Source organism: Channa argus, chromosome 2 (assembly GCF_033026475.1).
Source record: "Channa argus isolate prfri chromosome 2, Channa argus male v1.0, whole genome shotgun sequence".
NCBI classification, from domain to species: domain Eukaryota; kingdom Metazoa; phylum Chordata; class Actinopteri; order Anabantiformes; family Channidae; genus Channa; species Channa argus.
The window spans coordinates 15,100,315-15,115,569 of NC_090198.1; the positions used below are offsets into that span (position 1 = coordinate 15,100,315).

Here is a 15,255-nt window from a genome sequence, read left to right on the forward strand (position 1 = left end):
TTTTGCATAGTAAACCTATAGTTGGAGGTTTTTGTTTAGAGGAATCAGAGATATTGAATAAAAATACACAGGCAATAGCTTTTATAGAGTACAGCCAACTCAACTTGCTTCACATGCAGTTTTGTGCACTGTCCTGATTGTGACTGGTTGTTCAGCTCTATGCTCAAACGTCAAGCTGGCCAGTTTAAATTTCTGACATTTGTTGGCTTGCTTAAGTTTACTGGCTGCCTTACCAATGCTGATGACAATCAATCTGCTCATCTAGGTTCATTTCATAACTGTGCTGCTTTTCTACAATCAATGACTGATGGGACTGCAGAAGTAGCAATTAGTTTTTAGTATCATTTACTTCTTTTAAAGTAATGATGCAGGCAGAAAGCAACAAGCTTTTCTGGGTTGTGTGGCACTAGTGTACTTTTCCTTTTCTAAGCAGTTGTGAGGCCTAAGTCAGAGTTTAAGCAATCAACAACAGGAGCTTAACCTTGACATAAGCATAAACATAAGCTTCATTTATTAAAATGTACAAATGTGATGTCTTGTCTCTTCCACAGAAGATGAACTGCACTTCAGTGCTATGAAATGGTGTAATACAAGGGGGAACACACAGTTAAAAAAAACTGTCCCACTATTGGAATGGTTTTTACTCCTGGGGACTGAAATGTTTACAGAGCTGGTGTTGTATTTCATGATGAGTACTGGTTTCCAATACCATTAACAGCTCAACACTGTCCACCCAGCCTTTAACAAACCCTCTTGATCTTTAAAACCATCTTGACTTGCCTCATTGTTTGTCTTCTTGCAAAACCAAAACAGCAATTCAATGCTTACTGCACTTACAAAAATTCTTACATTATAATTGGAAGGAGATTCTTCTATCCTAATTGAGTCATCCTCAATATTATCCAGTGACAGTTGGTTATGCATCAAATAACACCTGAATAAGCATCTGAGTCAAACCACATTAATTCATAAAGACCCTCTTGCACAGACACTGTGACAACCACATTGGCTTAGGAAAATGTGGCACAGCACATAGCCAAGAAGAAATGAGGTCACATTATCCCATCTGGAGGAGAGGACAGAGGCAGGTTAGTGCTAAGAGAGGCAGACCCACTCTCTAAATATTTAATGCGTTTCCACACTATTGGCCTTTTACAGTCCTTGATTTTGCAAAACAATATCCATTATACTCCCAGTCCAGTTTTCACATACGCAGGTAGCTCTAAAAAGCACATACACTACAAAAACCACACTAAATTGTAAGCAGCCCTAAACTGACATCATGACATCTGTGTTTTGTAAAGAAAACACTGGTTAATAAGGTCACCACCAGCATGATCTCTAGTTCCAGTTTAGGTGCATTCATGTGACTACCACCACTATGTATATATTTCAATTAAAATCATTTCACTAAAAAGAGTATCGCATCTATCAGAAAAGTTTTTCTATTCTTTCTGGAGTTTCCACTCATGATTCTTGTCATTGTCTGGTGTACCAGGAATGTCAGACATTAACTAATCTTTAATGAAAAGCAGAAACTTTCAGGGCAGCAAAGTTAAGGGAGCAAAGACAGAGAAGCAACTATTATTTTATTGTTTATAATAATAAACGAATAATAAAGCTTACAGGGAATAAAAAAAAAAGAGGATTTGACAAAAGACAAACATTAGGTTAGTGGATACCTATTACATTTATTGCCTGTCTGATATGTGCAACATTTTAAGGCATGCATATTAAATATATAGGCATGCATATTAAATATATAAAACATTTGCTCTATTGCTAACCTTTGTGCATTTGATTATGCTTCATGCAATGAATGTTAGTGGGTTTATTTGTCCTGGATGTTTTAGTAAGACAATGAAGTCCAAAAGGTAACAAATAAGTCATGCTACATGCAGCTCCACAACAACACACAGTCCTGCTTCATGCAGCACACATATAGCCCTGTAAGTAAAGTGAAATGTAGATTTTTTCAGTCAGATAAACCAGCACACTAGGGTCAAAGCTTATAGGTACACTTCCTTAAGGTGATTATAACTACTTTCCATTTGCTTGAAATGACTAAACTTAACATGAAACGTTACTTATGGTGATGGGACTTACACAGCGTGCTCAGCAGCAAGCTACACATAGTTAAAATGCAAACAGCCACAAAAGAGACTCAGTTTCTAGTTCAGTTTGAGATATGTGTTTGTGACAGGATAAAACTAATAAATCGTATAGCAGCTTAGGAGTGGGATATTATACTGAGGAATTGGTGGCAACAAAAAGCAAACCAAAAAAACCAAACAGAGCTACACAGTGAGGATTAATACTGAACTCCCATTTGATAGGTATCCAAAAACAACTCTTAAGAAACGCTATGCCATCTGCTGAATGTGTAAATAAGTGATTGATTGCTAACATTTTTACTCTATCAACTCAATAAGGTGAAATACAGACTTCAAGAAGGAAGGAAGTCTTTCAATGGATCACAATAAAGGATCTGCTGCTGCATCTGGTTTGTGTGTGTAAGCTTTATTTTTACCTCTTTTTGTATTAAACCGTGCTTCTGGCAGCTCTATTTTCAAGCAAGGTTACCGTTTGACACACTCCATTCACATCATGTATGTACACAAAGTCCTGGCGATTAAAGTCGCCGACCTAGCTTAATGCCAACACGTAACCCGAGGGGAATAATCATGTGTTGTGGAAATGAACCAATCTTCTGGGCTGATCTTCCAAAAACAGTCAAGCTATTGTCATGCAGTCAGACAAAAACACAGAAGGGAGCAGCCTTACCTGTAGTTCCCAGTGTTTTGTAGAACCGGTATTCTAAATGCAACTGTGGTGCCCTTGACTTCACTGGTTCCTGCACAGAGGACACATGCACACTAGTTAATGATAATACCTCCAACTGGAATACCAGTGAAAAGAAAAGGAAAATAAATATACATACATACACAAATACCAGAGTTCTATTGATTAGTTAAATCTGAAAATACTTAAGAAATCACAATGTGACAAAGTGTTTTGGATTTTTATAATTTGGATGATTGATCTTGCACTTCTGGGAGAATACAAACATACCATCCAATTAAATCTGATTACTGAATTTTGAATGATCCAGGAAGCCCCTCTTATTGTGTAACAGTAGTAGGTCTTTCAAACTAGCTAGCATTAGCAGCACAAACAGTCACAGGTTTGTAGTTGGGTGTTAGCTTGCACAGACACCTCCAGCAACTTAGTCCTCTCACCTGTGTTTAAAAGCAACAAATTGAGGGAACTGTCAACTTCTACATTACTACAGTCATTCTTAAAAAGGTAATTTCATTCTCCAGTTTTAATACCTTTGTCTACTTCTGCATTCACTGCAGTCTTAAGTTACACTATTTCCAAAAATTCTATTCAGTGAAGGAAAAATGTCAAATTACATACATTTAGTTCAAATCTAAAACCTTCCCAAAATGATTTCCTTTCTTTGTCTTAAGTAAACTGATGTTGTTATGACCTGGCTATGGTATGGCTCAGTGGTGCCCAAGAAGAAACTAGTTCCTCCCAGTTCACAAGTGTTTTAAACTCACATTCAGACACAATTTTAGGGAAACATTCTCGGTTGTATAAAAACAGTGGGTCAGTACACAATACAGCAAGGTGAGCAGCTGAAATGGTTTGGCTTGGTGAGCTTAATACTTTGATACTCAAATTACAACTCTCTAGTGAGAAATGATAAGAGGCATGAGTCAGGAGTCATCATTTGCAGCAGAGCAGCCAGTGGAAAGACACACCTAGTCAAGCATCTTCATTTCATACACATTTCTCTAAGACCAGCACAGTGCCTTGATGGTACCTTACTGTGCCGTAAGTTGGGCGTTATTTTGTAGCACTAATGATTCAAGGTGTGCCTAAAGGAGGCTAAATCAAAAATGTTTAATTATTGGCTATTAACCAGATACAATATCTTTCCAAAGCATGACATTACAGAATAGATAAATTTATGTATGTATGGATGTATCTCTAAAATCAAGTACACCAAGCTAAATGTAACCAGTGTCATATCTTTTAATTAATAAAGGGCTTGACATTAAAGGGCAGCTTCACCAATTTTCAACTTCCTCTCTATGGCTTTAGTTTACGGTGTAAATGTACATTAATGCTTTTCCTTCCCTGTATTGAAATATTTGCCTGCTTTTACTTCAAAATTAGTGAAGGAGGAAAAATATAATAATAATAATTTAAGCCGAAGCTCTACCCATCTAAATTATTCTTTTCAAAATACCTAGTTGGGGCAGCTGTGGCTTAGCTGGTAGAAAGGGTCATCCACTAATATCAGAGCCATAAAAAAGCAACGACTATGACTAAGGGACTTTAACTTTTAGATGTGAGATTTGTATTAAAAGGTAAAAAAAATATAAGGATTAAATTTTATACCTATTTTTCCTTGACTGCAAAGGCAAATACTGCAGTGTTTTAGTCAAGAAAAAATACTGATCACAAGTCAAGATAAAACTACAAAATGTTATGAACAGCAGAAGAAAATATGTAGATTAAATGTGTATCTGAAACATTAAGATAACACCTGTAGTCTGACTATTTATTTGCATAAAACAATCTGCTAAGTTAGTTGCAGATTTTTCGTGGTTACAAATATTAGTAAATAGCAGATACCTGGAGGTAGCGCCTGTGTTTTGGATGGTTACTCAGTGTTTGTTTTTTGAGTTCTTTCGGCTTATCCTGTAAGTTCAGGGTTGCCACAGTGGATGATTAGTCCGATGTAACGCTGGATGCCCTTCCTGACTCAACACTTCCAAATTTCTACACAGATTGGGACCGGCAACTGCACGCTTGGGGATGGGCTATTGGGGGCTCAGTGTCTTGGATGGTTATACAAAGTAAAATAACCTACTCCATATTCTAGTTTTACCACTCACAAAGTTGTCAGACATCTGGACAAAATGTTAATATCCCAAACTTTATAGATGTTGTTTGTCGAGCAGATCAACGTAACTAATGCTTCATGAAGTTATAGTGAAGTTTGTAAACGGGGTAGGACAGAATTACAATAAAACGACCTGGTCCCTGATTCACCTGAAATCAGAGATCATGGACACCTTAAGGTTGAACATGCTGTGAGCGGCTCTACAATGAAATAAAATTTCAACAGATTTTCTAGCGGGGCGACATACATACAATCAAAGTTTGGGAAACATAGCAGTCAGTCGCATTTAATTAACTTGCCTGATCGGAAAACTGCATGATGCATTTCACTTGCTGATCATGAAGTTAACTTGCTCTGAGCAAGCATTAATGTCAAGCCCTGCAAAATAACAGCTTCAAAACTAATTTTAATGGTATACTGACTTGTAAGAGACAAATGGCATCTCCTATGATGCCAGACTGACCAAGAAAGATAGCAGACAAGAATAAATATTAGCTATAATCAACAAGTTCAAGTTAGTCAGAGATAAAAGCACAATAGATGCCAAGCTAGTGTTCTTGCTGCTTGAGCAGTAAGTAATAACCTATTAGCTGGGCTCTTATCTTTTGACTTGTGCTCGCTGGATGTGTGGTTGCTTTAGTGAAGCCATGTCTACAGAGGTTAAAGTAAAAGGTTTAGTCACCAACCAAACATGTCAAGATTAGCAAAGGCTTACCGACACATACATACTTATACTATATACTATATACTATATACTATAGACGTAAGACTTTGTTGTGGGATTGCAGTTTTGCTTGTGGTAAGCATGTACATTATACTAGACTATAATGTTACAGAAACCTGGGATTACATCATTGTGTCACTGTATTTATCTTCAATGTGACAGTAAATCAAACTATGTCAAGCCACGTATTTGCCTAAAATCCTATAATATTACTCCACTAGGTCTGTTAACATAATTTTTTTCCCTGGTGCTTCCTTTCCTGGTTCGGTAACAGCTTCAGCTTGTAAACAAATGCACATTTACACAGATCAGGCGTAAAATTATGTCCACATGTGCAATTTATTGCAATCCAATACAGTGGATCTGCCATGAATTCTACTGCATAAAAGTGAACAGGTAGTCATAATGTTATGCCTGATCAGTGTACTGCTGTTAGTGAAGAGGGGTCAAATCACAACTGATGTTTACGACACAAGGGGTAAAAGTGAACTACACTTACCAATGGTGCAAGTCAAATACCAAAAGTACCAAATATTGTATATTGGGACTTTGAAATCCAATTTAATTTCTTCTTTGTTGCACTTATATTATCATCTCATAAAACAAGTCAAGCAAGGAAAGAAAGTGTGCACTCACCAGTTTAATAGCTACATACTCATTGGTGTAGAGATTTTTACCTGAAATGAGACAGGCAGGAAGAAACATACATTAGAATACATAATTTCATTTCAAAAAGCCATCTAAAGCACTTAAAGCTTTTCAGCCATTTCAACAGGGAATAAGCAATTTTAGGGTTGACCAGAAGAGAGGTTTATTCCTTTTCTTTGCTGTATTGGGCTATTGTGATCCGAGACCTTGTTAAAATGTATTACGTTCAGAGAAGAAATCTAGGTGGCTCCTTTAGTTTGGTTTAATTTCTCACCTCATTTGAACAGAGTAGTTAGGTGGTTAACAAGGAAACAAGGCTAAGTAGAGGGGAGCTTTCACAACTACTCATACCACCAAAATGGGTTGTTAGCTGTTGCATCCCTGGTGGACAACTGAAATTATCTTAATCTTCCCTGCAGATGCTTAAAAGGATAGCATGGAAAACAGATAAGACATAATGAGAAGTCCAATAATGGGAAGAATTTTCTACTTTTACACAGATGATTTCTTTGCTCCTCTGTGAAACCATCGATTCAGATGGTCCAAAATGTGTATTGTAGTTTTCAAATGAGTGCTGTTCATATGAAGGTACACTGCTGATTCTGGTCCTGAGGTGTTACTCCTTCTGTCCTTAACCTCCCTCCTTTTTAGACAATGTTTGGTCTTGGTAATTAAAGCTCTTAAACAACCTTCGCTGCATTGGACTACATTTCTTAGAGATGAGTTTAACTGTACTCCAAGGTATAATGGAAAATGTCTTGTATCTGTCTCCTGACTTCTGCTTTTTTCACTGAGTTGCTTACAGTATTTTGGCCGAGCGGTGCAAATTGTGGCCTGGATACTAAATCACCATTTTGAAAAAGCAAAAAAACAAAAACAAAAAAGAGCAACTTAATTTGACAATGGTTTAATGTTGTTAAAGAACAAAAAAAACAAACAAACAGGAATTTCACAGCACCACAAACCGCCGCCTTCAAACTAACAAATTCTTTCCTAAAAGTGAACTTGCAAAATAACAATAATACATACAAAATAACTCAATTACAATAGACCACTGCATTTGGTTTGTTTAGGGATACTTAATGAACTGCTCTTTGTAGATTGTTCCATATAGAAACATTAGGAACTATAATAAATTCCATATTCACTTTTGTTGCACCATTTAAGAGATTTAGACTCAACTTACCAAGCTTTAATTCGCCAAAGTTTCCACAGCCTATCTTCTTGCCCACACGAAAATTTGGCCCCACCATGAGGACTCCAGAGGAGCTGGAGGACCCAGATGGTCGTGATGAGTGTCCACTGCGGCTTCCCTGGGAAACTTTAGTGCTCCTGGCAGGCCGCTCACCATATTTGTCTCTTTGTTGATCCATAGTGTAAGCAGCACAGGTCAGTGGGAGCCTGGAGTGATGTACAAAAAGGCCTCCTGGGCTGGGCCCACCACAGCCACAGCCCTGGTCACTGGCAGTACCTTGATGGCACAGTCACTCTCATGAGAGAAAAGCCAGTATGGCTAACCAACAATTGTGCCTGTCTTTGCCCTGTCACTGCTAACAGTTGTCTTGCAGGCTGACCTCTGGGCTCAACATTTGTTGAGAAAGCATAAAGCGGAAGACCTGGAACAGAAAGAACACAAGACATGACACATTAACTTTCTATAGCAAGCAGCACATGAAACATAGGTAGTGTAGTTCAGGGAGTTATCCTCTATTATTATTTTTTTATAAATTTTTTTTGTGATTAAGAACAACTTAGACATAGGCTAGGGGAGTCAAAGATTAATCATTAATAAATATATTGCTTTTTAGTTCATCTATATTAACCAAAAATTTAGAGGACAGGGATGTGTACCTTTTGGCTGATGCTACATGTCTGTTCTGACCACCTATAAAGGCTGTACAATATATAAAACAAATGCTGACATTGCTGACAAGAAATGAATAAATAACATGGCTTTCTGTGGGAGTCCTGAGGATGAACACCGCATAAAGTTGTTTTGTGGCTGCTGCCTGATTTAGCAAGCTAATGCTCTTTGAAGCTTATGACAGACTTCAACAGAAGCAGCTGCTCGTTAAGTCTGGCTGGGAGCTGAGTGTCAGATGGCTAAAAGCACTGCTGCAGCTACCCTGCAAACATTCAGGACAAGTGGTTCTTTAAACATGCTTCAAAATACAACAACACAAAGGTGATCAACTTTACAAGTGTCTTCCCTGCTCAAGGTATGAATCCATTTTACTAGGTGCAAAAACTGTTAAAATATTTCTTGCAGTGACAGTTGGTGCACCAGTATTTGTGCCGCTCTGGGACAACTGTTCTAGGTGTGCAGGTGTTTCCAGCAGCTGGACTAATGTTAGCAGTTAACATACAGATCACTCGTGTTCATAAGGTAGGAAATGTATATTAACTCATCAAACAATCCAGCTGTTTTTACAGTGAAGTCTGCACATGTTAAAGGATTGTTGGTTGTGTTCAATAATATGGATTTTATCTGGACAATCGTTAAAGAGTGACAGAGAGCAGTGAAAGCACCAAAGTTTTAAATGGTGTTTTATTTAAACAATTCATTATTTAGGATTGATTCCTAATTTACTGATCTTTACAATGAACACAAGCCATGGCTGTGGTTAAAAAATCATTTATAAAAGTGCACTGTATTTTATAAATTACAGATTAACCAAATTGTTAATGTTGTAATCTACTGATTAAGAATGCACAGTTTAAGCAATTTTCTTGAAGTAGGCATTGTGTTCCACTTTTAACAAAAAGTCAAAACTGTACATCTAATGATCTCATTAAGAAAAAAAAAATTACAGTTCCATTTGAAAGGGTTTGATATGAGTTATAGTAAAAATGAAAACGACTGCATCACAAAAATTTGCATTGTAGATATTGCCCACATCAATTTGAAATAGTTGTACATTGTCAACTAACAAATCTGTAACTGAGACTTGAGATACGCAATAATGATCAAACCCCTTGGTTGGGGGGATTAGCAGAGCTAGAGCAGATATTCTGTCATTTAGGTTGTTAATTTGAGGGGGGAAACAGGAGCTACACATGTCAGCAAGTCATGCTCTGCACAAAGTGAACCGCTATGGCATGGCAAGACATTTAATTTTAGGAACTACAAAATATCTCAACTTCTACAAAAAAGAAATTGTAATTTTCAAAATGATTAATCACCAGAAATTACTATAGTTGCAACTTTAACACACACACACACACACACACACACACACACACACACACACACACACACACACACACACACACACACACACACACACACACACACACACACACACACACACACACACACACACACACACACACACACACACACACACACACACACACACACACACACACACACGTTTACAAGCAGGCAGTGCTACACGTGGACAGAAGTGGCTCCCCCCAACAGTGCCGCTGGGTTAAAGAGATAATTATCAACTCACAGTAGACACAGAAAACAGAGCAACCAGATTGAGCATCAACACAAATGTTAGGTCATAATCTGTGCTTATGAAGGCATCTCTCCACCACCACACACAGCGTGGCCAACAATGTCAGTGGGTAATATTATGTAAACAATTATATAAAGCTATTTCTGCTCAAAAGGGCATTGTAGCTTAGCTTGATGGACATTGATCTGATTGTGTCTAGTCCTTAGCCAAAAAGGTTTATGCTGCCTTCTTACCATAGACAATAAACTTGATTATTAAATGATCTGATTATAAAAACTCAGGCCATTTGGTGTATGTTAAAGAAACCACTAAGACATAGCACGTTTATAAACTGTTGCTTCAGGGACCTCATTTTGTTAACCATCTTCAGAAAGTTAGTTGTACTGAGGCAAGCTGCAGACAAAACGTAAACTGTAATTTAGGCGGATTATAATTACTTTAACCAATTTTTCATCCAGTAATATATTCAAAATTTTCAAAATTCAAAAATCCTTAATACTGTTTAAAAAAACAAACAACAACAACAAAAAAAGTATTCACGGCAGTGCTGTTATTCCTGAGCGTGGAAAGGCTGCTGCTGTCGTGTGCGTGTGTGTGTGGGCTTCCGAATGACTCATGCACAGCATTGCCTGCACAGATCTAAGCATCAAAGACAGCTAGTTTGCTCTCAAGGGCAACTGCACACTGTTGCTATTACATAAAACTAGGCACAGAACAACATGGCTATAAAACAGGATTGCAGCAAAGACCAGCAGTGCAATTTCCATTGTTGTAGGCCACTCTCATCCAGTGCATGCCAGAGTTGAGATTAGCTCAGCTAGTTGCATGTCCTGACTGAAGAAAAGGTTACCATCGTTTACTCTCATACTCTGTAGTGCCTGCAGGATAACAAGGTACTCAAAACTCCTATGTGTTTAGTCCCAGACTTTTGACACCAATTTACCAGTCACTACAATTTCTTTAAGAGCCCAGACTGCAAACTGCATTTATATACACATCACTGCTAAAGACGAGTTATACCAGACCTTAAATCACTGGTAGCAGAGCTCTGAACTAGAATATTAAGAACACACTAAGGTTTTAATAATACTGTAACATGCAACTGTATTTTAGTATGAACATCAGTTAGCCAGAAAGGTGTGACAGTCTGACAAGTCAGCATACACCTGGTTTTTACATTATTGATCATTTAGACTTGTGTTTTTCCCTGAATACGCTTCAATTTTGTAAAAGTGCAAATTAAGGTTGAATATCAACTCTCTCAAAATTGCTGGTTTCATTCAAAAATTACCCTCAAAGCTACAGTCTATTAAAAGTACCTTCGTTTTATTTTGATATGATAGAGTGTATTGTTTAGGACGAATATGCAACACACAATGCTGACATCAGGCAAGCTTTACATTTTTCTGGTTTTAGTCTCATTGGGTTGCATAAAATGATATGCCTCACTTTAAAAAGGAGCTTTCATGCTAAATTCTAAACAAAACAGCTGGAACAGGTGCAGCCATGTATGGAAGAGAATGACCCAATTTGTACACAGTGTAAACTGACAACTGAATGGGATGTGTGACTTTTTGGAAACAAAACGAAATCTACAGTTCTTGCCTGCCTGAGCACACTTATATCACCACGACCACGGTACATCCTAAAACATGTTCGGACATGCCTAACCTGGGGATTAAGGAAGACAATTAAAGTTGGATTAATTCATACCTAAAACCAAACAAACAAAACTACACTATATGATGAGCAACAAAGCATCTGGAAATACAAACTACAGAGTCCTCTCATAAGCCTCTATGTATTATTTATCTACTTTTGCACGATGGGTAGACAATCAGTATAGGATGCAAAAGTCTTCTGGATCCCAGCCCAAGCACAAGGAGTGTCCTTGAGCAAGACACTCAGTCCTAGCTGACCATTGCTCCTCCCAGGGGGATGGGTAAAATACATACAATGAAATTCTTTTTAACATGTATGTGCAAAATGTGAATGTGCTCAGTGATGACAATAAAGCTTCTACGTAACACAATAAATACTACTTTGTAAATGTGTGTAGATAGGGCTATAGGACACATTTTCAAGGCTATATTTAGTGTCCAATTTTTTGTGAATTAAACTATTGTTGTTATTTTGTTCCCCTTGTGTGTGTGTGTGTGTGTGTGTAAGGAAAAAACTATGCAGCAATGGAAAAGAAAAGGAAAAAAAACAAAACAGTAATTTATTATACTGTTTACATTTGTGCATGCACTCTGTAAATCCATCTCAACAGACCGCCTAATTAATAAACTGAAGAGTACATTCAGACAAGGCCTGTAACTAAGGATTAAAAATTGTTTTGTAGGCTGTACAAATGGTTGTTTGACTTTTGTAAGGCAGGGAATCCCCAGACTTTATCCTGCGCAGCTGTCACATCTCCTGATGAATGTTAGCGCATACACACATTTTTCTAAAAGTTAATTTATTCCTCATTAGGAGAAGGCGTCAAAGAGTTTTATAGTTTTAAATCTCATTAAGGATTTAGCATATTTATTCCTTTCTTATTAGCTTGTTCAACAATTCACTTTAGAACAGCATTAAAAAAAAGGAATGTAATTTAACCACATTTTGTTTAAAATAGGTTTTGCAGATACAGCCTTTTAACCATGTCCAAGTTGGTAAAAATGTGTACATAAAAAGTATTTTCTGCTATGGTTGAAGTCATTACATTATGATTCTCTGGTATAAGAGATGAGCCGAAATTAACGGACATTTCGGTTTGATGAGCATGTTGAGAAGCAGTGACACGGTGTTCATTTTTATGTTGCTCTGTCAGTGCACTAGGTGTTGAATAGTAGCATTTTATAAAGGGATAGTTCCGTTGGTGCCGCTCTAGAGTTCAGTAGCTTCGAGGTAAAAGTGGCCGTCTCTTCTGTGACGCTATAGACAATATGATGGCACAGCCTGCTGAGTAATGCTCATTTGCGTAATGCCACAAAATTTGACTGACTTGCCCTGTATGAATACTCAAGTATTAGTAATTGTTATGTGTCGTGATAGGTACCATTTAACATTAAAAGCAATAAACATACTTGGCTTCTTACTCGTAGGAAAAGAAGTCAAATTTAAGAAATGCACACACCTTTTCTGCATACAAAAGATGTAAAGAAAAAGTCCATGCAACAATAATATCATTCACAATTTTTCTTACAATCATCAATTTACATGCCTGTCCCTGAAGTGCAACTCATTCTGCTAGAACAAATTTAGTACCATATGAGGGAAGATGCCCATACATCTGTATCACACCATCAATATTCTTTCAGTAAATAATATGCATCAGAATATATATTCTGGTTCTAATCTGAAGAAATCATGAAACAGGGATTTGGATTATACATAAATAAGGTAGGATAAAGAGATATATTTTCACAGTGTTATAAAATCCAAGTGAAACATGAAGAATATATTAAAACATACAAATAACTCTAATGCCTAATTAGAGGCAAAACAAAACGCTTTTCTACCAATTGCAGTCCCCAAATTTGCTTGTAAAAATATTTTGAAAAACTAAGCCACCTATTCTATTCTATCCATTTAAAATTCCTAATCTGTTGACATCTTTTCATTTTACTGAAACATAACAGTACTGAGCGGAATGATTAACCTTCAGCATAAAGATCAGCTTGAGTGGGGGCCCTGCCAACAGTCCAGACGCCTACTGTGGCAGCACCAGCTAACAGCTGGCTCTCTCCATAAACCCAGCACCTATGAACTGTTACTGGTGGGAAATTTGATTCTTCTTCACTCAGCATTTTGACAACCAATCCATAATCCATAACACAGTCATACATGCAGCTACACCTGCGACAATGAGCTTTCCTCCGTTATAATGATGCTACAAATAGTAGTTGATCGGCAAAAGGCTTATATGAACTTCACTAATGTATTTTACATTTTGTGGTGATTAAGAGCAAATGTTGTGTGGGATAAGTAAATGACCACCGTTCGCCTACAGTTGTTAAAATACCTGCATAAGTGCAATGAGGAAGAAATATTGTAAACATATAGTATGAATAAAACTTACAAAACCTGAACTAATGCCTCCAAATAGTAATTGTATTCTAGTTCTTCGTGACGTGACAAAGTTATCCACCTTTCATTTGGCAGGTCTTGTTTAAAAAGGACAGCAATCACGCTAGTATGCATCATATACATAATGTAAACTCCAAAACTGGTTTGCATGGCTTTGTTAAAACATGGGTGGATATGTAGGCATCCAATTATACTAATAGAAGGTAACCAAAATTAGGATTACTCTATTCATTCAGTAATAGACCATGTATGCAGCTGGTGAAGGAAAATTAACATCGAAACGTACTAAACAAACATTTTTAAAATTACCTCAGAGAATTTAAGTTGCAGCTAAACTATGGGGTTTAATTTGCAGTAAACTTTCCTCCTAACATGTATTCCTTGTACCAACCCGTTAGATAAATGCCTAAATACAACTCTGCCCACGGCCATCAGGCTGAGAAAAGGCCTTGGTTAAATGAGCCAATATTACATTGTGTGTCATGCTGTCTTCGTATCCCCAACACACTGCACCGAGAAGGTAGTTTTTAATGCTGTGTAACCGAGGAAGTGCTGGTCAACTACAGGCAGATGAAGCTATAAAAAAGATGATCGATTCCGCGATTAGGCCCTCGGTAAAAATCAAAACAAGGAAGCGAGCTGCAGGAGCAACGTTGGACGGACAAAGCCAGCATTGGCAGTCTAACATTAGTGATAGTCGCATCGATTAGTAAGCGAATTGCAGCTTTAGCCAAGTTAGCTTCCCAGCCTGCCAGCGTAAAACACATCCACAAGGCTAGCGCTAGCCAAACATTACTGAGCCACAGTGACTGCTCTGGCTTAGAATACCGAAACGCTGAACAACGCAATACAACCATTACTAGTAAATCGTATTACCGAAATGATTAACAGAGAGGAATGAAAGGAATCGGACACGTTGGCTGGTGTTAACACCTATCGATGGGTAAGCTAGGTAACAGCTGCTCTGAGCACAACAAGGAAATTAGCTCCGTTAGCAACAAAAATATTAGCTAAAAAACAAAAGCCCACTATAAAATGTTGCTAGCTCACCGTTGGCAACCACAACAGACTCACCTTCAGTGCGATAAATCCAGATGCCCCACACACAGCGTGTGCATCTGCCACGCAGGTTATAACGTTAGAAAAATGCCCGGTGCCTGGTTTAAGGTTTTCGGTGTTACTTCTGGTTACTGGTGTTTCACACTAACAGCAAAGCACCGTTAACAGCGCTCTCCATTCTTCACCGCTCTTCTGCCTTCGCTGCCCGTTAAAGGTTCACGCACACCGGATGTAGAACAGCGGCAACGCCCGCCTCAGTCCACAGACTTCCAGGTCAGACAGAGACAGGCTAATGAATCATTAGTCCATTAGATAATGCAGGTCAACATCTCCGAATCCCAGCGGTGCAAAGTAACATAGTA

General features: G+C 37.8%; 1 protein-coding gene across 7 annotated transcripts in view; it reads right to left on the bottom strand.

The window, feature by feature from the left end:
• csnk1g1 (casein kinase 1, gamma 1) overlaps nt 1–15,129 on the bottom strand; it is a 34,505-nt gene extending 19,376 nt beyond the window's left edge. For 5 of the 7 annotated variants that reach the window (XR_010913704.1, XM_067495748.1, XM_067495747.1 and 2 more), the window contains exons 1-4: nt 14,909–15,129; nt 7,480–7,909; nt 6,282–6,322; nt 2,785–2,854 (exon numbers count right to left, since the gene is read on the bottom strand). Coding sequence is in view for 6 of the 7 variants with exons in the window: in XM_067495748.1 (XP_067351849.1) it covers nt 2,785–2,854; nt 6,282–6,322; nt 7,480–7,666 (298 nt within the window). In the remaining variant the exon portion in view is untranslated. The remainder of the gene's footprint in view (nt 1–2,784; nt 2,855–6,281; nt 6,323–7,479; nt 7,910–14,908) is intronic. The other 2 variants (XM_067495749.1, XM_067495751.1) reach the window with 1 other exon arrangement.
• Between the last annotated feature and the right edge of the window lie 126 nt (nt 15,130–15,255).